The sequence below is a fragment of the Selaginella moellendorffii genome, unplaced genomic scaffold (genome assembly GCF_000143415.4).
Source record: "Selaginella moellendorffii unplaced genomic scaffold, v1.0 SELMOscaffold_66, whole genome shotgun sequence".
In the NCBI taxonomy this organism is placed as follows: domain Eukaryota; kingdom Viridiplantae; phylum Streptophyta; class Lycopodiopsida; order Selaginellales; family Selaginellaceae; genus Selaginella; species Selaginella moellendorffii.
Window position 1 is genome coordinate 669,169 of NW_003314327.1, and position 27,268 is coordinate 696,436.

The 27,268-nt window shown below is 44.1% G+C and overlaps 5 protein-coding genes across 6 annotated transcripts; 2 read left to right on the forward strand and 3 right to left on the reverse strand.

Annotated features, from left to right (window-relative positions):
* The first annotated feature begins 9,831 nt into the window (after window positions 1–9,831).
* Window positions 9,832–11,901, forward strand: LOC9649671 (cytokinin hydroxylase). The gene is made up of 5 exons (XM_024659232.1): window positions 9,832–10,142; window positions 10,199–10,425; window positions 10,482–10,735; window positions 10,785–11,145; window positions 11,207–11,901. Exons 1-5 carry the CDS (start codon window positions 9,887–9,889, stop codon window positions 11,681–11,683), a joined length of 1,575 nt encoding a protein of 524 aa, XP_024515000.1. The 5' UTR covers window positions 9,832–9,886; the 3' UTR covers window positions 11,684–11,901.
* Window positions 11,902–13,633: 1,732 nt separating this feature from the next.
* LOC9649309 (50S ribosomal protein L4) lies at window positions 13,634–15,439 on the reverse strand. Its single transcript, XM_024659224.1, has 7 exons — window positions 15,387–15,439; window positions 15,240–15,336; window positions 15,025–15,173; window positions 14,807–14,914; window positions 14,632–14,751; window positions 14,396–14,569; window positions 13,634–14,337 (listed from the first exon to the last, which is right to left on the reverse strand). Exons 1-7 carry the CDS (start codon window positions 15,405–15,407, stop codon window positions 14,236–14,238), a joined length of 771 nt encoding a protein of 256 aa, XP_024514992.1. The 5' UTR covers window positions 15,408–15,439; the 3' UTR covers window positions 13,634–14,235.
* On the forward strand, window positions 15,434–16,637 carry LOC9649672. The gene is made up of 4 exons (XM_024659225.1): window positions 15,434–15,699; window positions 15,989–16,159; window positions 16,223–16,466; window positions 16,526–16,637. The coding sequence occupies exons 1-3, from the start codon at window positions 15,460–15,462 to the stop codon at window positions 16,439–16,441; spliced, it is 630 nt and encodes a 209-aa protein (XP_024514993.1). The 5' UTR covers window positions 15,434–15,459; the 3' UTR covers window positions 16,442–16,466; window positions 16,526–16,637.
* A 92-nt stretch (window positions 16,638–16,729) lies between these two features.
* Window positions 16,730–17,775, reverse strand: LOC112340534 (cytokinin hydroxylase-like). The gene is made up of 3 exons (XM_024659114.1): window positions 17,769–17,775; window positions 17,414–17,543; window positions 16,730–17,361 (listed from the first exon to the last, which is right to left on the reverse strand). The coding sequence occupies exons 1-3, from the start codon at window positions 17,773–17,775 to the stop codon at window positions 16,815–16,817; spliced, it is 684 nt and encodes a 227-aa protein (XP_024514882.1). The 3' UTR covers window positions 16,730–16,814.
* A 6,494-nt stretch (window positions 17,776–24,269) lies between these two features.
* Window positions 24,270–27,103, reverse strand: LOC9649310 (mitochondrial arginine transporter BAC1). 2 transcript variants are annotated; one of them, XR_002990156.1, is made up of 13 exons: window positions 27,022–27,103; window positions 26,848–26,969; window positions 26,668–26,776; window positions 26,519–26,611; window positions 26,351–26,472; window positions 26,287–26,292; window positions 26,054–26,231; window positions 25,690–26,000; window positions 25,565–25,642; window positions 25,405–25,506; window positions 25,226–25,337; window positions 25,070–25,168; window positions 24,931–25,025 (listed from the first exon to the last, which is right to left on the reverse strand). XR_002990156.1 is itself a non-coding variant. In XM_002985248.2 (8 exons), exons 1-8 carry the CDS (start codon window positions 25,774–25,776, stop codon window positions 24,436–24,438), a joined length of 948 nt encoding a protein of 315 aa, XP_002985294.2. In that variant the 5' UTR covers window positions 25,777–25,877; the 3' UTR covers window positions 24,270–24,435. The 2 variants fall into 2 exon arrangements, 1 of the variants encoding a protein (XP_002985294.2); XM_002985248.2 differs by lacking the exons at window positions 26,054–26,231; window positions 26,287–26,292; window positions 26,351–26,472; ... (2 more) ...; window positions 26,848–26,969; window positions 27,022–27,103 and adding exons at window positions 24,270–24,594; window positions 24,652–24,750 and having other exon boundaries at window positions 24,810–25,025; window positions 25,226–25,333; window positions 25,690–25,877.
* Between the last annotated feature and the right edge of the window lie 165 nt (window positions 27,104–27,268).

Below are 27,268 nucleotides of genomic sequence, written 5' to 3' on the forward strand. Positions count from 1 at the left end.
AAGCTCTAAGCTCCTCCTAAACCAACTTGCAATATAGTCCATATTGTTGCTCTTGCTGCAAGTTTTATCACCCATTCTAATGTAAAAGTAGCCTGGTGTCATCCAAGAGCACAATTGGCTTTTTTATCAAGCAATTGCCTCTTTTCAATTGGTTTAAAGGGAGAAAGATAGGGTGTGTTATATATAGTATCTGAGTAAATAGCAAGGTTTAATTTTTATTTATGAATGACTATTTAAAATATAATATACCTATGAACAGACAAGCCAAATAAGATCCTTCCTCTCAATGTTTGTTAGATTTTTTTTATAAGAGTTTAAATCTACTCAAAGCAAAAACAACATGCTTTAACTAAAAGTTTAAACCTTGCTAATGTGTCAAAAAATCTGATGTAAAATCAAAATTTACATAGTGCAAAAAATCACATATGTGGTGCTAACTTTTATTTTGCCATGCATATGTGGAGGTACTAATCTACCTAGAATCGTCTTCGGGAACCTTGAAGGAACTCTGTCCCTTAGCTTGCTAAGGCCTCCCTTTTTGCAAGTTTTCCAATTGCCACGTAGTCTAACATGGACAATTCCATATTTTAGACTTTCCATGGCATCACGGTTGCTAGCGGCAACACCCTCGAGCCCCCACTTGATTCTCCACTCCCAGCTGGCATAACCAACCTTGGTTATGCCCTTCGATTCCTATGGTTCGGTTCCATCCCCTTACTTCTTGCTTTTGGCTTCACACCTTTCCTTCGGTCATTCTCCTCCAGACCAGGAAGATAGCTTTGCACTTTCTATCATGCCTTAGCAAGTATCCTTAGGGATGAACCTACCCAATAGCCCAGGGAGTGGTTCCTCAATCCAGGTATGCTCACTTTATAATCCCACACACTGGGATTACATTGTTGCTTATGAGCCTTTACATGCCCATCACTAGCCTTGCCAAAATTCCATTTTTGGCTTTGTCCAACTCGGGTAGATAGTCCTCTCCTGTCTCCGCAACCTTGGACATTTGGATAGCACCTTCTATCCATCATTCGCTAGGGACTTAGTCCCTTGGGCTTTATCCATTGCCCTCGCGACATCAAACACCACTTTCTGGTGTTCTAGAGTGTTCGGGTGTCCCAATGATGGCTTTTTTGACAATGAGTTTTTTTTTTATGACATTGACTTACTATATCGCAACACAAGCAACTTATCCCCCGTAAGGGTATATCCGACTTCCCTATGCTATTAAGAAGTCTTGGGTAGCTACCTTCTACCCATTTAACCAGTTATTTTGCACCTCTTGCTTAGTTGCCTCATAGTTGTCAAGTCCTACAACTCATTGCTTGGTGCTTTCACACCTCCATCATTATCTGGGTCACCACACTCCAACTGCATGCTCTGCAGCTTAGGCTATGCCATTCTCATTTCCATTGGGATTCCTTTGGCAAGGGGTTCTCATGAACCCACCAACATAGCCTCAAAGTATCACACCTTGGCACATTTGGTGTCTCCACACCATCGGCTCCACGAGCCTACCTCTATGACACTTTCCCTTTGTGTCTAAGTCTTTGCCAAGACCAACACCGCTCTTTCTCATACCAACCATCCGTTAGCACTGCACCATAGAGGTCACACACAATTTTGTGTCAAAGTTGTTTTCTTCTGGGAACACCTTTCCCATAACTTTAGCATGGCACATTTTGCCATCGATGAGATACCCTCTGTTCTCATCCTTGGATCCTATGATCCCCCCCCCATCCTTTGTGGGGCACAACACACCTCAGTCCAAATGCTTCCATCAGTCCTTTTAAGACCATCCCTTGACTCTACTTGAGTCATCCAGCAGTTTTGGACTTGGTTAATCCACAGACCCGTAAGGTCCTACTTGTGAGGCACTAGCTCACTGGAATACACTTCTTGCATTCCTGTCCTACTCAAAAGGACTATTTTCACAAGTGTTACTCTGACACTTGATTTTGTTCTTTGGGGGCAACCTTTGCCCCTTAGGACTACTTGTCCATGTGATGAGAATACCACTCATCTCTAAGTACACCCCCCAACTCCTTGGGTTGTTCCAGCATTTATTAAAGGTAGCCCCGGCTACCATTTCAAGGACTTGAGTCCTCTTCCGTATTTGACCTCCCACGGTCATTACTTCTGGTCTCACATTCATGAGCACCAACCTCAACTATATGAGGATAATCTTGTGACTCCTTTATTGTTTTGGAGTCTCTATCTTTCCCGTGATCCCAACTATAATTGTTTACCACAACTACCTTAGCCAATTTGTTGAGACAAATGCTCATCCGGATCACATCCTCAACTCGATGAGGAAAACCTTGCATTGTTCCCAAGATCCCAAAGTCGTTCCATTATTGGCCCTTTTCTATCCACCACCTCGTCTACAAGTTCACACATGAACTGTAATGGAGAGCCATGTCTTCCTGACTTGCTACTCCTCAAGGATAGGCCCACTCCTCAGACCTTCCAATGCCAACACTAGTGGTGATATACTTGAGCACCAATAAAAGTCGGACTAAGGAACAGCTCTGATACCAAATTGTAAGCGACTAATTTTTCCATTTTACTTTAGTCACTTAACCGCACCTCCGACCACTTGGAGGAGTCTCATTCACAACCTCCATAAGTCCAACTCAAGACTTGGGGCTTGCTAGCCCCGAGAATGGCATCCATGCCACTCAACCTTAGCACTTGGTCCAAGTGCTCCACGTGTCCGATCCCATGACCGGCACTCCAAGGTACCACCAACATACCAGCCTGTTACGCTAGGCCATGCCCTTTCACCTTGGTCACACCGGTGGTCTAACACCACCTACACCACAGTCCTGTCTCTCAAAGACTGGGCCATCCGTCCATGAGGGATCATCCCCGATCCACTCCTTAGCATCCTTAGGATGCCCACAGACATGGGGAATAGCCCTCCCCAATATCCCCTTTCCGGTCCCTACCAAGCCCCTTTCTGGCCATGACCGTATTCGCCAACATTGCCACTGGATCAAGGCCCATAGGCCCGACCACTAAGTCCCACGGTCCTCTGGGACTTCCTCACCACACGACTGTATCCTTAGTCACTACACCAGAGAACTACTCCTCTGCCTTTCCACAGTCTGGGCCTTCGGGACAACGTTTCGGAACACCGTGGCCTTACGCAAGCCTTATGGGTACTCTCCCCACTTATCGCCTTTAGGTGCTCTAGCCATGGGCTTAGAGCGAGGTTCCGTTGAGCCACGATAGGTATCCAAGTAGGTAGTGCCACCCACACTTGGACTGGGAGCATCGGCCAGTCGATCTCCCAGGGGAACTAGAGCCGGCTCTTGAACACTTCACCAAGCTACCCCACTTGTCGGTCCGTGTTCACTCTAGTCTTGGACTTCCCAGTGGGCAGCTCATCACCCAACACTGGGTCCGGCCTTCCTGGGCCAAACTGGCCTTTCCTGGCCAAACTGGCTCCACTGCAGTCCTCCCCCCTACTATACTTTTGGAGCTCACCAAACCCCCCAGGGTCTGGGAGACAAACACTTTGGGCTTTCACCCTCTCAGACTCGAACTCGAACTCGGACTCGGACTCGGACTCGGACTCAGGCTTGGTCTCGGCCTCGGCCCCGGTCTCGGTCTCGGTCCCGATCTCGGTCTCGGTCTCGGTTCCGGTCTCAGTCTCGATCTCGGTCTTGACCTCGGACTCCATCTCGGGTCCATCTCGGACTCCATCTCGGACTCCATCTCGTGTCCATCTCGGACTCCATCTCGGGTCCATCTGGGACTCCATTTCGGGTCCATCTCGGGTCCATCTCGGGTCCATCTCGGACTCCACCTCGGACTCCATCTCGGGTCCATCTCAGACTCCATCTCGGGTCCATCTCGGGTCCATCTCGGACTCCACCTCGGACTTCATCTCGGGTCCATCTCAGACTCCATCTCGGGTCCATCTCGGGTCCATCTCGGACTCCACCTCGGACTCCATCTCGGGTCCATCTCGGACTCCATCTCGGGTCCATCTCGGACTCCATCTCGGACTCCATTTCGGGTCCATCTCGGGTCCATCTCGGACTCCACCTCGGACTCCATCTCGGGTCCATCTCAGACTCCACCTCGGACTCCACCTCGGACTCCACCTCGGACTCCATCTCGGACTCCATCTCGGGTCCACCTCGGACTCCACTTCGGATCCATCTCGGACTCCACTTCGGACCCGAACTTGGGTCCATCTCGGACACTTCCTCGTGTCATGTGTTGGTCCTTTTTGGGTCCCTTTTTGGAGCCTCGTTTATTGCTCACTTCGTGCTTGTTCCTCGAGCCCTTTGTTGGGAGTTCCACTCCCGCTCTCAACCTTTCGAGTCGGAGCTTTTAGTCCAAACGTGTTACGCTCGTTTGGTTTTCGCTTCGGCCACCACCACATGGCACCCTTCCGGCTCCACTTTGGGGCCTAGGGATTTTGTGTCTCACAGTATAATAGGGACTGTGATGAGGAGGACCATCTACATTTCACAAACTATATATAAAGGGGAGATGTTTCTAGCGCCTTTCATAAGGGATGATCCTGAGCAATTTCCATTTAAGGACTTCGTCACCACTGAGCTTACAAAACTCGGAGAGGACTGGCTGCCAAAGAAGGCCACAAGCACAACTCCATTTGATAAACAACTTGGCCAACCTTACTTCATGTGTTGAGTGGCTTTCAGGTAACATACAATTTCTCAACTATACTCAACTGTTTATATTCTATTATAGGTATCTCCAATATAGAGGCGTTCCTCTTGAAACACCGGTATGCACACAACTCCTGAGGCATGGTGTGAGAGATGGAGGGATATACTCGACAACAATGAAGTTTCTAGCAACAATAAAGCGTGCTTGTCTTTGGGAATTGGAGATGCTAGATTATGAACCAACCCACCAAGAGGCTGCAAAAGGCAATAATAATGATGAAGATGATGGCTATGAGAATGTCAACCCTGTTGGTGCCAATGGTGAGCAGAGTGAAGATGGCGGTGAGAACGAGATTCTTTGAAACATAGTCATGCAAGAGAACCAGAACGTCCAAGAAGTTCTACCTCGACGAAAGCGTGCAAATCCACATTTGGAGGAATTAGTCAACAGTGATGATGACAAGACGTCCCCATAACCGAGGAACTTCTCGAGGTATATTTCTTTTAATTCTCTCCTTTTCTTAGTTCCTCAAAATGGTTGCAGCAAAAACTGTCGGGAGTAACTTCATTCCAGCTCGTCTTGATGCCTGAGAAGAGGACCTGGAGGAACTTACATCTACCATACGCCACATGACAGTATGTAAATTTTTCTTAAGTTCACATCTTATCTTTGTCTTCTCCCCTAGATTCGCCCTGTTTCTCTAGTGGCATTCCATGGTGAAGTTGGGATCTTTATTGGCTCTTACAGTTCATTGATGGCATCTTTTGAGGAGGATGCTGAGAATATGGCTATCCGGCAAAAGTGGGAGCGCTTTTGTCAGAAGATCCATATGCGACCGCTCAAGAGCACAAACTTCATGCTCTTCGACATGCCAAATGGTCTTCCAGACGCTAATGGTGATGTCCCAAACTAGAACAACCTGACTAAAGACCACTTGAAGGATGCATTCCTTTTGGCAGCAATTCTCTTTCACACAACCGGTTAAATTGCCTTCATTCTCCCGAATGACCCCCATTGGATGTCCTGCCTTATGAGGTATGCAACTCGAGTCAACTTCAAGAGGTTCTCTTCCGGGTGCATCATGGATAGTGTTGGGGTCGAGACCAAAGGCATCCTAAGCATGCTAGAGAAGGTAAGAAATCATCTTCTGTTTTGGTTGTCTCTAAAGTTTTATTATTCAGGTTATGATGTGGACCTACCATGTGTTCTACAAAAGAGAAAATGATGGTTTTTGTGATAGCGAGCGTGTTGCAAGGGTTTTGCCAGGGTATGATAGCTTTACTGACATCATACCAAATCTCATAGACGACGATATCCGCAACACATTGTCTGGGTATCAGTTCCAATCTCCATCGGCGATGCATGTCCTACTTGAGCTTTATTGCCCAACTAGGGATGTTGTCATCGATTGCACAGCAGTTAGTGGTTCGATGGTCGAAGCAGCACGTGACTTTAGTAGTCGGTGTTTGCGATTGAAGAATATGAGTTCTTCAAACGCTGTCTTAGAGTTTTTTGTCCTTCTCTATCAGTTGCTTTTAGGAGGTAATTTATGATGTTTTAAAAACTTATATACAATGAATGCATCCACTTGCAATGAGATAATGATTGTGATAGTGACAGTGTCAGTGCAATAGATAGTGATAGCGTCAATGACAGAGACAGTGTCAGTGTCAGAGATGACAGCGTTACAGTGTCAGTCTATCAAATTTCATAATTACTAGTATTATGAGTTTATTATCTATAGGTAATACAATTTTGTTAATAAAAAAAAGGTGAGAGGGGGGGGGGGGGGGGCGGGGATGGATAATATCATAGTGTAAGAATTATTAGTAGCTAGAATTTTCAGTAGGATGGCCTAAAAATACCATATTCAGCACTTGTGGATGTAGTATTTACTAACGGAATATTGTTTCTCACCATGAAATGATAATGGTTGTGTGTTTTTAACTCTTTTTTGATTTTCTTATACATCCATTTATGCACACCTTCCACACAAGTTCTTGGGCAATTGTGACAGTGTTCTAGAAAAGTTTCTAAACCCATATAGCCTTCTATTTTATCTAAATAAAAGTAGCAGATGGGACACTGGAGATAATATGTGTTCATTCTTTCAAAAGTTTCAGCCATATCTAGAGCCAGATGTTTCAAGTGCACACCTTCCAAACCACTTGAATGCTTCCACACCTTCCAAACCATTTGAAAGCCACTTGAAGCACATGAGGCAATCTATCTTTAGTAGCAACATCTAGAACATTATCTGGAAGAGGGATCTCTTATTCAGTCACACTTGGGGCTACAAAAGGAAAAGCCTCACAACGATTGTTATGTGGAGGTAAGGGTGGAATGTTGGTAGAAGTTGGAAATGAAGGTGGAGACTCATATGAAATGCATGGGGGCCAAGTGTGAGTAGCAATAGCATTTTCCCTAGCCATTCCTACACTCTAAACAAAATGAAATTTCAATGTTGAAAGCATCCTTTGTCGGTATTTATACTAAGAAAAGATTTAGGGGTTCTTGAAAGTCTAAATTGTCAGTCTCAAAAATAGGACTTTAGAATTATAACAGTGTCAGAACCACTTGTATATATAATAATATCTTTATACATGCTAGAATACTATCATTCTCAAAAATATAAGATTCTCCACTTTACTCAAAAAGAATTATACTTTTGAAAAAACTATGCATGACTTTCACATTACATTAAAAGGTGGCCTAAATATTCTATATTCAGCACTTACTGATGCAGTGTTCACTAATGGAATATTGTTCTCCACCATGAAATCATAATAGCTATGTGTCTTTAATTCTTTCTTGATTTTCTTATACATCCATACGTGCACACCTTCCAAACCCACTCTTGGGCATTTGCGACAATGCTCAATAAAATTTACCAAACCCATACAACCATCTGTCTTGTTTAAATAAAAGTTGCATATAGGACACTAAAGATAATATGTATCTACATTAAACTCCCTTGCCATATCTGGAGCAAGATCTTGAAGAAAATATTGACATCGCTCTTGGAGCATTGGAGGCAATCCAACTCTTTTAACAACATCATAAGGAAGGAATTCTTATTTAGTTGCACTCGAGGTCATAAATGGAACAACCTCATAACATCCCTCAAAATAAAAAGGAGGATTGTTGCGTAGAGGTGAAGGTGGATTATTGGTTGAGATTGGAGATGGAGGTGGAGACTCATATGAAAGGCTTCCGAGACCAAAAGTAAACTTCTTCCTAACCATTGCAACACACAAGAAGAATTAAACTTCCCAGCAATAAGAATTCTTTGATTAATATACTATATCAATCTCGGGAATGATGTTTTATTATGACATGACAATATATTGAATCATTATTGTCAGTCTTAGTAATTTCAACCTACTATGAGAGACAAGTGGCTATAAGGTTTCAAAAGCTAAAAACTAGCATATAATTAATATAGAGCCTTATTTTATATAGCTGGCTTGCCATATATAATAATGGCGAATACACACAAGCACGCGAGTATGCCTTTTTGCAAGATTACTTTTCAATCCCAAAATCATATATAGATTTAATTCTTTGATTTGTCCACATCATATATCTTTGCAAAGACAAAACATATCAAAAGGAATAAGATATATATAAAAATCTTACTTTTTTTTATAATACTTTAGTGGATTATAAAAGCCATTGAAAGGTTTATAGAGTGGATTTATTAGTGTTTTCCACTGTGCTGTCCATTTCTTCTTTTCTTTTGCTTTGGATTGTTATTTCAAAAGTAACAAGAGCATTTTTATCAATAGTGACAGTGGTCTCCACATTCCCGGATGGATAATAAGGACCAAACGTGTAATATAGAGATTGTGGTAGTGAAACAAAATTAATATTCTCACATTTCTGTATGCTAGAACTATTTACAGCTTTTTTGTCTTCCTTGCTTCCCATCTCTGTAAACCCTAAAGAATGAACGAGTGAATCAATGTTCCAAATTATTTATATATTTCTGGTCAATTGTTGAAATGTTAAAATATTGAAATGTACAATAGAAATTTTAGGTTCATTCGAACTTCAATATTCCCATTTTATTTAGGACTAATAAAGCCCAAAATTTTCTATGGGTTCAAACGAACTTCTAATTCTAGAAACAGTATTTTATTGTATAAATTGCATTAGAAAGATTCAAAAAATAGAAATTTCTCTGAACCATTGATACTTAAATTCATAAATTTCAAGTTCACCAAAGAATAACATTTTTCTGACTTAATATTTCCTTATAAGACTTATGGTTGATTATGTTAACTAGCATTGACTTAAGCTGAATTGAGCTCAATTCATAACTCAACTTTGGACCATCCCTGGATCAACAAGGGTAATCCCCAGTGCAGAGTGTGGAGCATGGATGATGGTGGCGAGCACCTTCTTGGATCTTACAGATGTCTACTGGGACGATTTTATGGCGTTCGAGTGCCTGCTGTGCCTTGCTGGACAGTGCTGCGATCGGTAAGTGGTTTTACATCTGTGGCAAGAGTGAGACGGTGGGGCAGCACAGTGTCGGCGAGGTGGTGTATTACCGGAGGGCGGTTGTTTACCGCCCCTCGCTGGTCAGGCCGTCCGGTGGAGGCACTCTCGGGCTGGATCCCGAGGAGGAGGAGAGGCTGGCGGGGCACCCTTTTCTATTTATAAAATGTCTATAATTTTGTTATGAGGAGGTACAACTCCCAAAAGGGATAGGTGGGAGTTCTGGTAAAAAATTGTGCAAACTTGTAAAATATATAAAAAGAAACATTTATGTGCTTAAATTGTTGTTACTCATAAAATAATATTTTGAATATAACCTTTTTTTTATGCATGGGCATCCATTGGTGCCCTGCAACAGAGGATCAAAGCAATTGGCTTTTGGGACAAGGTATACAAGGACATCTTCTTCTTGTGATTCAAGGTGTTTGTCCCGAACCTTGATGATAAACTTGTCAAAAAACCATCCATTTTTTTGAGCAACTTATTGCTTTAAACCCACTGGAACAAAAACATCCAAGACAGTATAAAACCTTAACCAAGCAAAGATAGTACCTTTTCTTTATTCAGATGCATGTGTCTGGATCATCGCGAAATTCTTCTAGAATCCTACAGCTGTAGTTTGTAGTTCAAACTTCAACACGTAGAACGTAAACATCAGATTAAAATAATTTTGTCATGGCCAAGCCTTCAGTCTCGCGGGGCTTGGATCAGTTTGGAAAGGAAACGTTTGGCAATGGAAATGTGGCTAGTGCTACTTGCTGTTCTTGCGGGATCACTCCTCATCATTTGGTTCCAATGCTGTAGTTTCCTCGTGTACCACTTGTGGAGGCCCAAGGTTCTGGAGAAGGTCATGTCCGCCCAGGGGGTCACCGGGCCTCCCCAGAAGAATCTCCTCACGCAAATCTGGGAGCTCCCGGATATGGAGCAAGTAAGTCACGACATTGTTCCACACGCGATTCCACTCCACCATGCATGCTTGCAAAAATACGGTAAAAGATCGATCCATCGATCTCTCTCTTCTCTCTCTGAAATCATTCTCTCGCAGGACCGCTACACATGAATTGGTGGCGCGTGGAGCCTCGGGTGGAACTTGCGGATATCGATCTCATGCGCAAGGCACTCCTCAAAGGTCCGGAGTTTTTCGGGAAATCGCCTGTTCTCGGGATGATGGCCGACGACATTTTCGGTGGTGGTGTCTTTGACGCCAGCGGACGAGACTGGGTGGAGCAAAGGCGCGTTGTGGTGCCTGTGTTTCACGCTGACAAGATCAAGGTCTCCACCTTCAAAACAGTCATAGATCTAGAGTGTGATTATCCAGATCTTTACAGGGAATGGTGAGAACCATGTACGAGAACACACAAAACTTCCTGGAGAACTGGGAGACGCTGGTTCGAAATGGCGGAACTGGAGAGAAAGCTCTCGACGTTTTCCCCGAGTTTGTGGAGCTCACAGCGCTCATCATTGGGCAAGCCGCGTTTGGGACCAGTTCCAGCACCTCCATAGCCATTGTCAAGCTCCTGCGTCTCTTGTTTGCTTTGCAATCGCAGCAAGTCAGATATGTGTGGATGTTTCCATTCATCAGGTAAGTCAACGTTTATGAGATTATTTCATACTCCATCCTCCCATGGCAGGAGTCTACCATTCCTTCCCATGAATCGCGAGAGATGGAGAATCAAGAGAGAAATCCATCGTTTGCTCCATGTGGAGATTGATTCGCGACGGGCTTTCACGCGGGAGAACTGTGCTGCCTCTCACGGGAGTGACTTGCTCGGTACGATGCTCGACAGCAACTGGGACGACGAGCTTATCATCACCGAGAGCAAGACCTTCTACACAACCGGGCACATGTCCCTCACTTCGTTATACTCGTGGGTGATGCTGCTGCTGGCCGTGAATCCAGAATGGCAGGAGAAAGCCCGAGTGGAAGTTTTGGAACTTGTCGCGAGAGAGGGGCCCCTGGACAACGCAAAAGCGCTAGACAAGCTCAAGCTGGTCCGTTGTTTCTAGAAAAGACAATACTGCTCTCATCACTATGCTATTGTCTTTCATGCAGGTTGAGATGACAATCATGGAAACGCTGCGACTCTATCCTGCGTTCCTAATCATTCCTCGAGTAGCGCTCAGAGATTGCTACGTCGACCACATCTTCATACCAAAAGGGCTGGCAGTATCCGTGCACAATACCGTGATACAACACAGTGCCGAGATGTGGGGAGAGGACGCAAACGAGTTTAATCCCGGTCGCTTTGCAAATGGAAGCCTGGCAGCGAGCAAGCATCCCATGGCTTTCATGCCATTCTCGTTTGGACCGCGGGCTTGCGTTGGTCGGGCGTATTCTCAGGTCCAGGCCAAGGTCGTTGTGGCCTCCCTGTTGCAGCGATTCAGGTGGAGCTTGTCACCTGATTATCGTCACAACCCCATGGCTGCTGGGACTTTGCTCCCCAAGAACGGAGTTCCCATTGTCCTGAAGCTGCTGGATTCCAAAACCATCGTTTCAAATGAAGGCAACCGGAGAGAGATCCTAACCTGAATTGATGATCAACTCGTTTTTACTGTTTTCATTCAAGAAGAAGATGTCCTCGCGGGCCTCCGTCAAATACCCGACTGCTTTAATCCTCAGGTTCCGAATCCTCCGTATTTCTAGAAATTCTAGCTGCTCCTCCTTGTGCCCCGCCGCCTCCTCCATCCTGAGAGCGCCTCCACCAGCGGGCCTGACCCCTGGATTGTAATGAACGTTGTCCCCTGTCCTCTCTCGTGCCGCAGCCACTCTTGTTAATTCTCCCCACGGATGTAAAACCACTCGCCGCGATCCAGGTCGTCAAAAATGCTATTGTAACGATCGCGGCACTGCCCGGCAAGGCATAGGAGATTGCCTTCCGCATGGCACTCCATCGCTTCACAGTAAACATCCGTAAAATCCAAGATGGTGCTCGCAACACCTCACGGTAGTGGCCACGATCTTCCAGGGGCATCCGTTCCACGCTGACAAGATCAAAGGTCTCGACTTTCGAATCAGTCTAGATCTAGAGTTCCAGATCTTTGCAGGAATGGTGGCAACCATGTCCAGGCACACGCAAAGCTGACAACTGGGAGACGCTGGTTCGAAATGCTGGCACCGGAGAGAAAACTCTCAATGATCTTCCTGTGTGAAGCTCGAACAAGCCGGGTTTGGGGCCAGTTTTAGCACCTCGATAGCCACTGTCAAGCTCCTGCGTCTATTGCTGGCTTTGCAACGGCGGCAAGCCAGGGATTCATCAGGTAAGTTCACGTTCTTATATATAAACAAAACTTCATGAGTCTACTATTTCTTCCTCTGAATCGCAAGAGATGTGTGGAGATTGGTTCCCGGCGGGCTCTCACGGGGAGTGACTTGCTCGGCACGATGCTTGACAGCAACTGGGACGACGAGCTTACCATCGCGGAGAGCACGACCTTCTACACAACCAGGAACGCCTCGCTCACTTTGTTATACTCGTGGGTGATGCTGCTCCTGGCCTGCAGGAGAAAGCCCGCGTGGGAGTTTTCGCGAGAGGGAAGCACTAGAACAATACAAAAGACAATAGTGTTCTCAGCATTATACTATTGTCTTTCACGCAGGTGGAAACGCTGCGACTTCACCCTCCAATAGCGATCATCCCTCGAGTGGCACTCAAGGATTGCTACGTTGACCACCTCTTCATTCCAAAAGGGCCGGCAGTATCCGTGCACAATACCGTGATACAACACAGTCCCGGACTTTATTCTCGATCGCTTTGCAAATGGGAGCCTGGCGGCGTGCAAGCATCCCTCGAGTTTCATGCCATTCTCGTTTCGAGCACGAGCTTGCATCGGCAGACCAAGATCGTCATGGCTTCCCTGTTGCAGCGATTCCAGTGGAGTGATTATCGTCATAACCCCATAGTTTCCGGGGCTTTGGTTCCCAAGAACGGAGTTTTAATTGTATTGGCGCTGCTTGGCGCTAAAGAAGATTAGTTCTTGGAGTTTCTTCTTGTCCAATATGCCAATCTTGATTCGCGGAAAATACTAAACTGTGGTTGGCACATCATAGCCAGGAAGTCGGCACTGGAGCGACATCTCATCCTCTCTCCTTGAGTGACATCTCATCCTCTCTCCTTGGCCTTTAATATTGTCAATTTGGATAGTTTATAGATTGCTCTGTGCAAATTGTTAGTATCTTACATTGTTACAGACACTTACAGATCGGTCCATGCGTTTTTTCTTTTTCTTTTTCTTTTTCTTTTTTCCTGAAGAAGGAAAACGTCTGTCAGTGGTGAGGGAATAAAACGAGTATGAGCAACAACAAGCTCCGGAGAGAGCGCGGAGCGCAGCCAGTCGCGGTTCTGGACGAGGGTCTGTGGCGCTAGGAGAGCTCTTACTCCTGGAGGAGCTTTTAGACTCGTGCTACTTCCCCCATCTCGACAGTATCAGGAGGCGAACGATTGAGAAACATAGCGATGCAAATGCGGCAACGACAAGCATGAAAGCAAACGCTTTACTGGGTAGGTTGAGAAGCTTTTGCATTTTCTTGAGTGCCGTGTAAGGGAAGCACTAGAACAGCTCAAGGTATAATACAAAAGACAATAGTGTTCTCGGCATTATACTATTGTCTTTCACGCAGGTGGAAACGCTGCGACTTCACCCTCCAATAGCGATCATCCCTCGATTGGCACTCAAGGATTGCTACGTTGACCACCTCTTCATTCCAAAAGGGCCGGCAGTATCCGTGCACAACACCGTGATACAACACAGTCCCGGACTTTATTCCCGATCGCTTTGCAAATGGGAGCTTGGCAGCGTGCAAGCATCCCTTGCGTTTCACGCCATTCTCGTTTGGAGCGCGAGCTTGCGTTGCGTTGCGTCAAGTCCAGGCCGCTGCAGCGATTCCTTGTCACCTGATTATCGTCACAACCCCATAGTTGCCGCGACTTTGGTTCCCAAGAACGGAGTTCCAGTCGTATTGACGCTGCTCCACTCTTAAACTTGATCCTCTTGATGACCTTGGCTCAAAGTTAGAAGATGGCAAGACCTGGGATCTGCATTAATGTACAAGTTCAAAAGCAAAAAATAAACAATTTGCCGGTACTATCTGTTGATGGGTGTGTGAAGACGGTCTTCGATTTCCCTCACCGCTGCCACGGACATCACCAGAGTGTCGTGCAATAAAATGCTGTAAACGTTCAATCCCTGCACGAAAGAAACTTTGTTTTCTCCGAAAGAATCTGGAAGGGACGGCATAACGCACCTTTGCTGGAATGACGTTAACTTCCTTGACATTTCGGCATGCGAGCGTGATCTCTCGCCCCATCTTCTCCACACCATCCACAATCAGCACTCTCCGGCAGCCCAAGTTTGGAACGAGCTTCATGAGCTGTCGCGTTTTGTGAGTTGGAAGATCAACATTGTCGAATAGCATCAGCTGCGAGTCACACACCAAGCCATATGAGTCCAAGGAGAAAGGAAGAAACCGTTTTTTCCAACCTTGCGCTCAGCCACCCGTGCGGACAGAGCGATTTTCAATCCGAGCCTTCGAACTTTCTTGTTGAGTTTGTACTCGTAGCTTCTCGGCTTGGGACCGTGTGCCACTCCTCCACCTCTAAACTGAAAATACACACGAAGGGAATGACAACTCAAAGCTGGAATAAGAAAGACTCACTTGAGGTGCTCGCCTGCTACCATGCCGAGCTTTTCCTGTCCCTTTTTGCTTGTTTATCTTCCTCGTTGAGCCCGCCACTTCGCCTCTAGTCTTCGTACTGTGGGTTCCCTGTAAGAAGAAAGGAGGAAGAACGAAGAAAACGCGTAAGAACCAGGCAGAACTAACAGGAAGCAAAGGAAGAACAAGAGAAGTAGAGAAGGAAAGTTTTAGAAGCTGACCTTACGTCTCTTAGCTCTCTGCCACTTGACGACATGATGAACGATATCTTTGCGTATTGGAACGTCGAAAATGTCCCCAGCGATAGTCACAGTCCCTTTGTCCTCTTGCTCCCAATTCGTGACTGGCAGCACTACATCTCTCATTTCTCCTGGATAAAAGAAGAAATTACAGCGCAGAGATCCATCGCGAACGATCGAAGTGCCACATTCTTTACCTCGCGTCGCAGCGACAATGTGCCTGGATTGGATCCATTTGCAGCAATGCTGGCCGAAGGAAGAGGACGAGGAGGTGGAGGAGGAGCGCAACACCGTCTGGAGAATGCGGAATCCGTGAGTGATCGCGGCGAGAGGGAAGAGCTTACCGAGAGCAAGGCGCGGAACATTACGCCCTAGAAATCTCCTCTAAAACCCTAAAGCCCGGGGGGGTTTTTGGCTATGGCGGCATTGATTTTGCTCGCTCCCTCCCCTCTCTCCTCTCGATTCTACTCCACATTGCAATGCGGGCATTCTTTGACGCGCCAACGCCTAGCGCTTGCTGGATCGCATCCGATCACAGCGCGATTTTGCGTCGCTGGTGCTGAATCGGGAATGCCGGAACAAGAAGATCAACCAGGAGCGCCGGCTGGAGGGATCGATCCACAGCAGCAATTGCCACAGGGATCCAATCTCTGGCAGGTAACGATTTCTTTTCATTTGTCTCAAGTCTCTTTTGAGCTAGAGTTTATTTCTTCGTTCTCCCATTTGTTCTTCGTCCATAGCTAGAGCTACACTCTTCTTTCGTCGTCCATAGCTAGAGCTACACTCGTCTTTCGTCGTCCATAGCTAAAACTTCTTTCTTTGTAGTCTTTGAGTCTACAAACTTTGATTTTCTTGGCTACTTGTAATCTAGAATATCTTTGCTCTTTGTACGTTCTTTGTTGCTAGACATTCTTTTTATATAGAGATTTAACGCACGATTGAACAGATGGACGCGACAGCATTGCGAGCAAAAGTAGCGGCGCTGGGATTATCCGCAGTTCTTGCCTATGGTCTCTTTGATGGAATCACATACACGACGTTCTTTGTTCTAGCTTTCCTTGGATACGAGAAGAGCACAGGACAAAATCCAGCCGCCAACCTCAAAGCACTGCTCGGCGTAAGAGTTTCTTCCTTGCATTTTCTAAGCTCTTAGCTACAATCTTCTATGCTTTCGTTCCAGATCGTTGTGCTAATGTGGACTGGGAACAACGTCACGAGACCATTCCGAGTTGCCGGAGCAGCGGCATTGGCACCACTTCTCGACCGGGCACTCAAGAAAATGCAAAAGCTTCTCAACTTACCCAGTAAAGCGTTTGCTTTCATGCTTGTCGTTGCGGCATTTGCATCGCTGTGTTTCTCGATCGTTGGCCTCCTGATACTGTCGAGATGGGGAAAGTAGCACGAGTCTAAAAGCTCCTCCAGCGGTGAGAGCTCTCCTACTTGTTTCATTCCCTCACCACTGACAGACGTTTTCTTTCTTCAGGAAAAAGAAAAAAAAGAAAAAGAAAAACAAGAAAAAACGCACCGACCGATCTGTAAGTGTCTGTAACAATGTAAGATACTAACAATTTGCGCAGAGCAATCTATAAACTATCCAAACTGACAATATTAAAGGCCAAGGAGAGAGGATGAGATGTCACTCAAGGAGAGAGGATGAGATGTCGCTCCAGTGCTGACTTCCTGGCTATGATGTGCCAACAACAGTTTAGTATTTTCCGAGCGAATCAAGACTGGCATATTGGACAAGAAGAAACTCCAAGAACTAATCTTCTTTAGCGCCAACCAGGGTTATGACGATAATCAGGTGACATGCTCCACCGGAATCGCTGCAACAGGGAAGCCACGACGATCTTGGCCTGGACTTGGGAGTAAACTCGGCCGATGCAAGCTCGCGCTCCAAACGAGAATGGCATGAAAGCCATGGGATGCTTGCACGCTGCCACGCTCCCATTTGCAAAGCGATCGGGATTAAACTCGTTTGCGTCCTCTCCCCACATCTCGGCACTGTGTTGTATCACGGTATTGTGCACGGATACTGCCAGCCCTTTTGGTATGAAGAGGTGGTCGACGTAGCAATCTTTGAGCGCTACTCTAGGGATGATTGAGATCGGAGGATAGATCGCAAAATCAAATGGGACGGCCATTGATTCCTCGTCCCAGTTGCTGTCGAGCATCGTGCCGAGCAAGTCACTTCCGTGAGAGGCAGCATTGGTTTTGCGCGTGTGAGCTCGACGGGAATCAATGGCCGCACGGAGCAAGCGATGGATTTCTCTCTTGGTTCTCCATCTCTCCCGATTCAGAGGAAGAAATGGGAGACTCCTGCCATGGAGGATGGAGTTTTGTCTTAATGAAATGATCTAACAAAGCTTACCTGATGAATGGAAATACCCATACATATTTGGCTTGCCGCGCTTGCAAAGCCAGCAAGAGACGCAGGAGCTTGACAATGGCTATGGAGGTGCTAGAACTGGCCCCAAACCCAGCTTGCCCGATGATGCGTGCTGTGAGATCCACAAACTCGGGAAAAACATCGAGAGTTTTCTCTCGAAGTTTGCTGTTGACAAGAATATTTTAAGAATATTCTGCCACACTAAAAGATTTTAGTGGTAATATTTTTATTAAATAAATATTTTAAACTGTGAGGGCCAAGTGTACGGCTATAATGCTGTATACTAATATTAGCGTAATGGAATTTTAGTAGCCGTTAGATTGGTTTCAATCCAAACCGCTCATTCCTGTATATAAATTAAAGTCTTTGGGCTAATTAATATGCACATTTTCTGTATTCTTTTTTCATATTCCAAACACTCACATTGGTGGAAATGAAAGGCACCTTTGAGTGTCCTTGAGGAGTGTTTGGATTTGGGATTTTAGTTTAGTTATATTTTTTGCATTGTCTAGATTTAACTTTTTCCATTTCCTTTCTTTTGTTCTTTCTTTTCAGGATTTTAGTTAAATCTAGCTTTTTGTATTGTCTAAATTTACCATTTCCTTTTAGCTTTTTGTTATTTCTCTTCTTTTGCTCTTTCTTCGTTTAGCTTCATGGCAGATCAATAATTTCTTCCTTTGACTTTGGAGCAGTAGTTGGTACAATTGCTTGATGCTATGTGCTTGCAATTGAACAACTAAACTCAGTTGATAGCGGCATTCACGGCACATGGTAGAACTCCTCCTACTTTTGGTGCCAATCTTCGTGTTCAGTCGGAGTTCTTTTGCAGGAATCTTGGGGATGATGTGTACCATTAATTCGATCACTTCACAATGATTTCCACATATCATTCTTGGGATGATGCTTGATGTTTGTGTGAGTTTCCCACGTGTCTCCAAATGACAGTGTTGCAATGGTACAATGGTTTGAGCATAGCCACTTGTGGGGATTGGAGTGTTCTCACGGATGTCTTCAAACGCGCTTTTAGACATGCCGATGATTATGATGATGCATTCTAACAATTGCATCGTCTTCGCCAAGGGCCATCTGAGTTAGTGATGCAATTTGGTGTTCGTTTCCGAAGTTTTTTGTTTTGTGTGGAGTCAAATATATCGGAGCGGACCAAGCTAGGAATGTTGTGGTTAGCATTTTGTCAAAATCTTGTCGGACTTGTGCATGCACTTGCTCTTGCCACCCTTGATAATGCTCTTCGCTTGGCACAACATTATAAGACGTCACCTCTTCCACTTCTCGCTGCACGTCTTTTAGCCGCCACTCTTGACGATGCTTTTCGCTTGGCACAACGTTATGAGACATCACCTCTTCCACTTCTTGCTGCACGTCCTTCAGCTCCACTTCCTATGGGTGATAGTCCTGTTCTAATGGAGGTTGATGCTACTGTTGCTTGACTCCAAGGACAAGGGTGAGAACGTGGTCGTGGCCGCGATGTTTGCTGCTAGGCATATGATGAAGTTGGTCATACTTATAGGTGTTGTCGGTGTTTTCCGGATTGGCGACCTTCATTTCCTGGGTGGAGACCTTGGCGTTAGCAACGTCCTGTTGGTGCTGCTGCAGTGGAAGGTTTGGACACTAAGATACATCTGGGAAATGAGGAGTCGCGTAATAACAGAGGGACCTTGCGTGAATAAATCAGTGATCCCTCCATTTTTCTTTTGGGAGCATCATTAAGGGGTTCACTCGGTACCGATTCATCTAGTGCTTACTTGGTATTAAAGCTATTCCTTAGTCTAACTCTTTTTGATAATCAAATATATCAACATTTGATATTGATATTAAAAGGTCCCAAAAGTGGTTATATTCTTAAGGAGTAACATGTCAAAAGGGTATAGCTCTCCACTTTAGTTCATACGCAAAAGCCAACTTCAACATTGAAGCTAACAAGTCAAAATGCCTTCCCTAACAACTTCTAACAAATGGAACAATGAGAATAAAACTCAAAGAACCAAAATCTTGAAGAAGTCTATAGCTAAGTCTTGTCTACCAATGATCACAAGTCTCGCATGAACTAACTTTAATGCTAAAGAAGAAATCATGGCACAATCCATAATATCGTCCTCAACACATCCATAAACTAAACTTCATAATGCAAAGCTAATGAAGAGCATATATGCATTAATCCAAAAACTAAATACAATGGAGTTATGCTCAACAAGTGATCACTAAACAATCCTCCATGAATCCATCTATAGAAGACGTAACTCACTTCCTAACAAGCACAAGACAAATTATCAATGGTTGATATATTTCAATTCAAACCCAATAAGGATTCAAACATTTCAATATCGATCACTAACTCTTTGTCTCGTAAAGTTAGCATAGTCCATGACTAAACCGCTTTTCAAGGAAAAGCTCAAATCTCAACCTTGACTAAGCAATCTTATCTAGAACACAACTAACTCAACTTGCCACTCAGTTCATTTGAATGTCAATACAGTTGCTAACTAGCAAATGCACAAATGCTAACAACATAAAGCTATTACCAAATCATCAATATTATCTTTATCAAGACTAATGAAACTCAATATCAATCCTAAGGAGAGACATTTCATTTCACTCAAATTTCAACATCGACAATGTCAACAACAGGGCATCACTTCAATGCCATCAACACCAGAAAAAAACTAGAAGAAAGCAAAAGTGAATCACCACTCAAAACTCTTTAGCAACTAAGCTAACCAAAGTCAAAGATACTTTACTCGTATCCAAGACTAATCCTCCAACAATACTCAGTTATAGATAACATATTATCAAGGAGTGATTCACCACATCTAAGACTCAATGAAATCCAACACCACGAACTAAATGCAACCAAATGATATCAACAGAGGTAAAGTCGACATGCCAACATGGAAAACCCATGTAAGTCTAATGACACGATCCTCCGCAACACCATTCGGTAAAACAAGCCCATCACTGCTAAATCATCATTGAGTGAAGCAAGTGTTAAAAGTCTTTGACGAAGTCTACAAGTAATCACTAGTTGCAAAGCAACCAACAATCACTCTTCAACTTGCCTTCACAAGACCCAAACACTAAACCCATGTCATCAAGTCATATACTTTGCCCAACATGAATGTAATACTCCCAGGTACGAGATAAAGGTTCACAAACAAGCATAACTAAATGACTACTCGAATCCAACTCAATGGCAAAAAGCTCACTAATGCATTTAATCAATAGCTCTGAGTATGTCTTGAAGAGGCTAGCTATGCATGATCAACACTCAGTCGAAACTAAAGTGAAGACCATGAGATGGACTTATATCGGTACACAACCTCCTTATAGACAAAGCTATAATACGGGTACCAACATCTCAAACTCAAACAACTAAGTTGGACATCACCATCCTTAGCCAAGGCGCAAGGCCACCAAGACCAAGTCAAGATTAGTGAGAGCTCACTATTCTCATAGAGTCTAAAAAAATGCAAGGTGCAATCTGCCACCTAGCACAATACTACAAAAGAAAGGCACAAAGGTCACCTTTCTAGAAAAGCGCAACGGCCACTTTTCTACACTAACTCCAGACTCTATCCAACTCAATTGCCTTAGCCCCAAAAGTTAGCATCCTTTTTGGGCTACATCATACAAACTACCTACTAAAGTCTAAACTAATCAAAGTCAACTCCAACCCCTTCACTAGTTTATACTGGTTTATGAAAACGGAATGGTTTTCGGACAAAGTGATCAACAGATCAGCCATTGAAAAAGTCTAAGAAAATTTATGGAAAATTTTCCATCTTAGAAAAAGAATGACTCTTAGTCCAGAAATACAAACTTCCAATACTCAACCAACTTCCTTCTACCTACAACTTCACATAGGTTCACCTCAACACCAATTCTCATGACCCATAGTATGCTTAAGCTTTGAACATTTTTTTACCTATACTTCCGACATCTAACACCGACATCCGCAAAATGCAAAATGAACATCCAAGGCTTGATCACGAAGACCACTTCTTCAGATATCCACATTACATTAACACTCTTTTTCAATCACCTTCAAGATACAATGTATATCCTCGAATTGCTAATGTGCCTCACTCATGAGCCCAAGCTCAAACTCATGCTAACGATTCAGCTTATTCCATCCTATGAGCCCAAGAGCAAGCTCACATCATAAGGTACAGCAAGGTAACCAAATTCATACCCAAGGAACGATTGCGAAGCCTTTGCACCAAAGCGTGTACCCACTCGGATCATCGTTTTCATCTCTGCATATGTAATGAAACTAATTGCCCAACCTCATTGAATATACTCACTGAGACTCATCCTTTGATACCAAATGTAGCACATGTGGTTTTGACCCTTTATCCTATGGTGATTTACCATAGAATAACACCACAAAGCGGAACCTAAACCCTCTTTGTGCCACATGACAGATGCCACGTGTCACATGCCATATGTCCAAAAGAACGTGGTGTGGTACCCAAGGTTCAGGGCCTTGGGCCACTGAACGAAGGAACAGTGCCAAACTCCCAAGCATGGAGCCAAAGAATGATGGAACCGGATCACGAAGTAACTCCCGAGCATAAAGCCTAAAGAGTAAAGGGACAGGAACCCGGAGCAACTTGGAACAGTCCTAGAGTAACCAACATCCCAATGCCAAGACCAGCATGCAAAACGGAGCCAAACGGAGTCAAACGCTATTTTGGCATACCGGTGGCCTAACGCAAAGACATGGGTACTCCACCAACTAGCATAGAATGGAATTTGGGCTTAAACCCAAGCCGAACATAGAACAAGGACAAGCACACAAGCGGGAGCTAGTCTATGCCTCGGGCTGGTTAGCCATGCCCGACCTACCCATTATCCCTACTATACATTTGGAACCCCCTACAGCCCCCCCCCCCCCACCACCAATCTCAATATGCGAGAGTTCTTGTCAAGCCAGTGCAAGACAAAGCAAAAGATAATTAAGAGCTAGGCCGAGTATGCTCAGCTAGAAACAATAGGAGTTCCTACCTTATGTCCATTTGGCTAAATACAGGTGCTAAGCCCAGTAAACTAACACTTGAACAAGAAGGGCTGATAAAGGGAACCAGCAATACCAACCTCCTGCCAACGTGGCAGTAAGGTAAGAGTGTTCGTAAGGACTGACTGACAGGTAATTTTCGATACCCGAAATCACATTCACGACAGTAATCTAGCAAGAACACAATTGAGAATGAGTTCCATATTTCCTTTCTTCGAGTTAGAGAAGAGTACTATTTAGGTGTAACAATATTTTGAGATATGAAGAAAAGAAATCATTGGAAGTTTACCAGCATTTTGGTTTAGTTCATTTAGTCAACCTTATAGAATTTTTGTAATCAAGTATTGTTTAAAGCTGAATAATATTTTCACCTCAACTTCATTATTTTTTATCAAATACACTCATTTTTAAAAGGAGAGTTTTATTTCTGATTTAATATTTTCTTAGCTTAAAAAATTAATGATAATGTGGCAAACAGTTTGTAATGAGGAGGTAGAACTCCTAAAAGGCCTGGGGTAGGTGGTCGAAGAAAAAATTGTGCAACTTTGCAAAATATATAAAAGAAAACACATGTGTGCTTAAATTTTTGTTGTATGATATTTTTGAATATTATGTTTAAATTGTTGTAATACATATATATGACTTACAAAGTAATATTTTGAACATTATTTTGTTTTAGGCATGAGTTCTTGCCTGCCATATATGCATGGCAAAGTCCAAATCAATGCTATATGCATTGCATAAATTTCAATTTCAAGTTAGCAAGTTAGATTTTTTGACATGTCAACTTTGGATTAGAAGGTGAGTGCACTAGTTAGATTTTGAGGACCTACCACAAACTAAGGTTCTAATTGTTGTTTACTTGGGGCACTTTCCCTTGTGAGGGTAATAAAAAATATTTTGTGAGTGGTTTTGCAATGTATCAAGAAGTTTTTGTGCTAAATTGAGAAAAGGCTTGTAAAAGAAACTATGATGCTGAACACCCCAAACACTTCATGAAATACTTTGCCCTTCAATCAATTGCACTCACCTTTGTGCTAATTGATTGCTACCTAAATTAGGGTGCTGCACTATAAACAAACTATGAAAAAAGAAGCACTTGCAAGCTATTGAAACACTGTGCTTACATTAGGGTACTTTGTGCCCCAAGTAATGAAAAATGAGCCAATAGCTATGCAAAATGGGAGGAGAGAGGTGATCATAATCAGGAAATCACAAATTTACACTAACAAATGCATAAAATTAAAAAAACCTTACTAAATTTATGATTACACCACATCATCTAAGATGATATAGCATCAATCTTATATAGCTGTTTGAGGTGTCATGCTCTATGAATATATCACTTTAAAAGTGTATTTTTGCATGGAACTCAAATAAAAAAAGTAAATCTGCAGTGTAGATATATAATGTAAGATATGCAATCATATATTCATTACCATACACGTCAATTAAAAAAAGGAAAGTCTCCCAAAGAGCTCAACTTAACATCCAAAAAACACTTACTTGATTTCTCCAAATTGTTGTAGCTTATATCTAGGCTTCTATAGCTTGATTAGCAATATTTTTTTGCTCATTTCAGTTTATTCACACATCATAATGCTATTCCCTGATATCAGAAGGCATGTTGCCAAAACAATCTCTCACCTTGGAGGAAAGTGGTAAATTCTTATCAATTAGCACAAGTTCTATATTAAATTGAGTTTCTCCCACACTGCTGAATTTGAGCTAAAATTTCAATTTTAGCCACACAACTCAGAAGTTACTTCTTCTTCTTCTTCTTCTAGCATGCAATTGGAGTTTAAATTATTAATGTGAATGCATCATTTATTTCCTCTTTAACTCACATTCAGCAGCCCCTGATTTTGTGAGCTCCAATGTCTTCTCTTTACTGTCAAATGTTTGAGAACATTGCAGGAAATGATGCGAGTTCTCTGTGGTAATTTTTTAAAAAAGATTTGGTCGCAATACGTTAAACAAGCGAGCTCTCCAGAGTGTGTAGCTGCCTAGAGCCCAGCAGCTTGGCCGTAAGTTCCCAAGTGACTATAGCAGCCGCGTTAGCTGGGAAAGCTCGCACCAAAGTCGGGCCCAAGCCGGTGTAAAGACCTCGGAAGCCAAGCTCTCTCCGGATCTGCAAGTGTTTGTAAGATACGATGATATATTGAATCGAGCTCGAACTGAAACAAACCTTTCTCAAGTTGAACAGCAAGCTCCTCGACTCGCTCAAGTCGAGTGCCGTTTGTATCCGTGTCTTGGCTACGTCAAATGGTAAAACTGCTACCCAAAACTGCACAAAGAACTCTTTTAAGTTCTTTACGAAAGTGGAAATAAGAAAAAGAATTGCACCGCCATTCCAGATACTCCCCCGCTAACAATTCCAACGACAGCCTCGAAGAGTGTCTGGGAGAATGAGCTTGCTTGTAGCCGGGAGGATAAACTTGTCTCCTTTGAAAGGTGCGACAGCATGAACGACCGACTCGTCTCATATGTTGCAAAAAAGCACATATTTCCGACACATTCCCTGAAAAATGTAGCTGACAGTCCTCGAAACAATCCTGGAACCTGAGGAAAGACCATCAAGTTTTCTTCAGCAGCTTATTGCTTACCCCTCCAGCGTGAATAGTTTTTTTTGCACAATCCAATGGACCGGAGTATCTTCGCAGCTCTTTGCTCGAAGAACCCTTCTCTTGAACCTGGAGCCTACACTGGAACAGGAAAATTCAAGCTAGGTGAAAGGATTTTAAGAGACAATGAAACCACACCTTAACTAGTTCCGTAGGACAGAGTATCAAACTGATCATTCCTCCACCGAATGCTGCGGAGGGCAGCACAGTAGAAAGATTGGGTGTTCTTGCTGCTGCCTCTCCTCCCTTCCTAAGCAAAGCACCAAGAGAAAAATCACTGAGAGAGAAAAACTAAAACATCGCGCAGATAGTAGTACCTGCAATCTTGCTTTTGTCTGTGAATAAATGCCGAACAGCAGCGAGCCTTCAACAGCCATGCCGGCAAAAGAAGATGTAGCACCTTTGTACAAACCTCTTACCTGGAAACTCCACAAAGCGAATCAAGTTAGAAGAACAAACCCAAGTGGACACTCTTACCCCTTCGTGATTGAGAATCCATCCTGCACAGCGAATGGCGCTAGCATGCGCTACTGGGCTTCGGGCTTGTAAGTTCACCTGGACAAAAACATCAATGCCACCCCTGGATCAGAAAAAAAACAAACCTTGACAGTGTCGAATGGATGCCCGACGGTCACAGTCGCCAATCCAGCCGCCAGTCCTGCCGCATAGTCCTTCACGGCATTCTCCATGCTTTTTAGGGCTCCGAAAGATCCTCTGCTTTTGAGGAAAATGGGGGAGAGAACAAAACGAACTTTTGACTGCTACTGTTGCTGCTGGTCCTGCTGATGCTGATCTTGCTCTGGTTGCTGCTGACTAAGATTCACGGCGTACTGCTTCATGACAACAAGAGCATGAGAAGCCACCTTCATTTCTTCGATGGCTTCCAGCATTATGTCCGATCCAGTAGTTGGACCTGGATGTAGAAAGAATCAGCGTCAAGCATGGATTTCTTTTTAGCTGGTTTACCTGTTCTTTCTGGGATCAGCTTTGCTATCGCTGCCGAGACTGGTATAACATCGACTTCCTTGTCTGGAGCACTTTGCGGTCGTCTGGCAGCGAGTGAATGGTTTACTTCCATCTTGACGAAATCGACTCCTGGCTTACTGTTCTGCTGCATCTCCTGATTGTAGAATTGCTTACGAAGCTGAAAGAAACTTCAGCCACTAAGCCTGCCCGTGACTAGAGAGAAAAAAGCTTACCTGTTCCTGCAATTGCAAAAGAAATGGACTTAAACATCAAGCTCATCCAAAATTGCAATTTTACCATTTGGCTCGAGGGTAGACCATGGTGATCTGAGCTTGCAGAAGTCGTGGCTGTGACTTGTGATGCTGTCGCCGAGGCCAAAGTTTGAGCAGCGACATCGAAGCCTTGATGTGAGGAAGCATCTGGAAAATAGAAACTCAATAACTTTATGCTGAAAAAATCCAGTACCTTGGGAAGATGCTGTGGCTGTTGTTGTGGTGGTCACGGTTTGAGAGGTCACGGTGGAGGTCGCAGTAGAATGACTAGCAGTAGCAGACTCCTCTAGATCAAGAAAACACATATTAGTTTCAGTGAGAAAAGATAATTCTACTACAAACCAGGATACACTTCTCGTACCGGAGGCGAGCCAGTGAAGGAAAGACCACTTCGAATCTCATACCGTATAGCATTAAGCTGAGCCATTGCCTCTTTCAACTCTTTGTGAACCTAAGAAACCAAAAAACGATCAATACATTTTTTGTAAAGCTCTCTCGATGCTCTGCGCAATTGTGCGTTACCTCGCTCATCTGAGATTTTCCCATCACGCCATCGAATTCGCCCTTGGTAGTCTTCACAAACCCCACAGTTCGTCCCACAAGCCTTCCCCCCATTCTGGCGTACCTGTGGATGTCCTTGGGGCCTGCAAACGATCGAAACATCACTCACAATGGATCATACTCCGCCATTACTACCGCTCACAGCGATGAACACCCCCAGCGCCAGAGCGAGCGTCGTGTAGGACACCATCCCGCGCTCGTGCGTATAAACCCTAGAACAAAGCCAACGTTCAACCCAAAACAGATCCCAGCCGTCCGAGAATAAACCGTTGGATTCTCCATTTTACGGCAGCCACAAACCGTGCGCCACGTGTCACCTATGTCGGACGCGATCTAACGGCCAGGAACACCTTATCTCCTTATTACTGGCCAGCAGACGAGG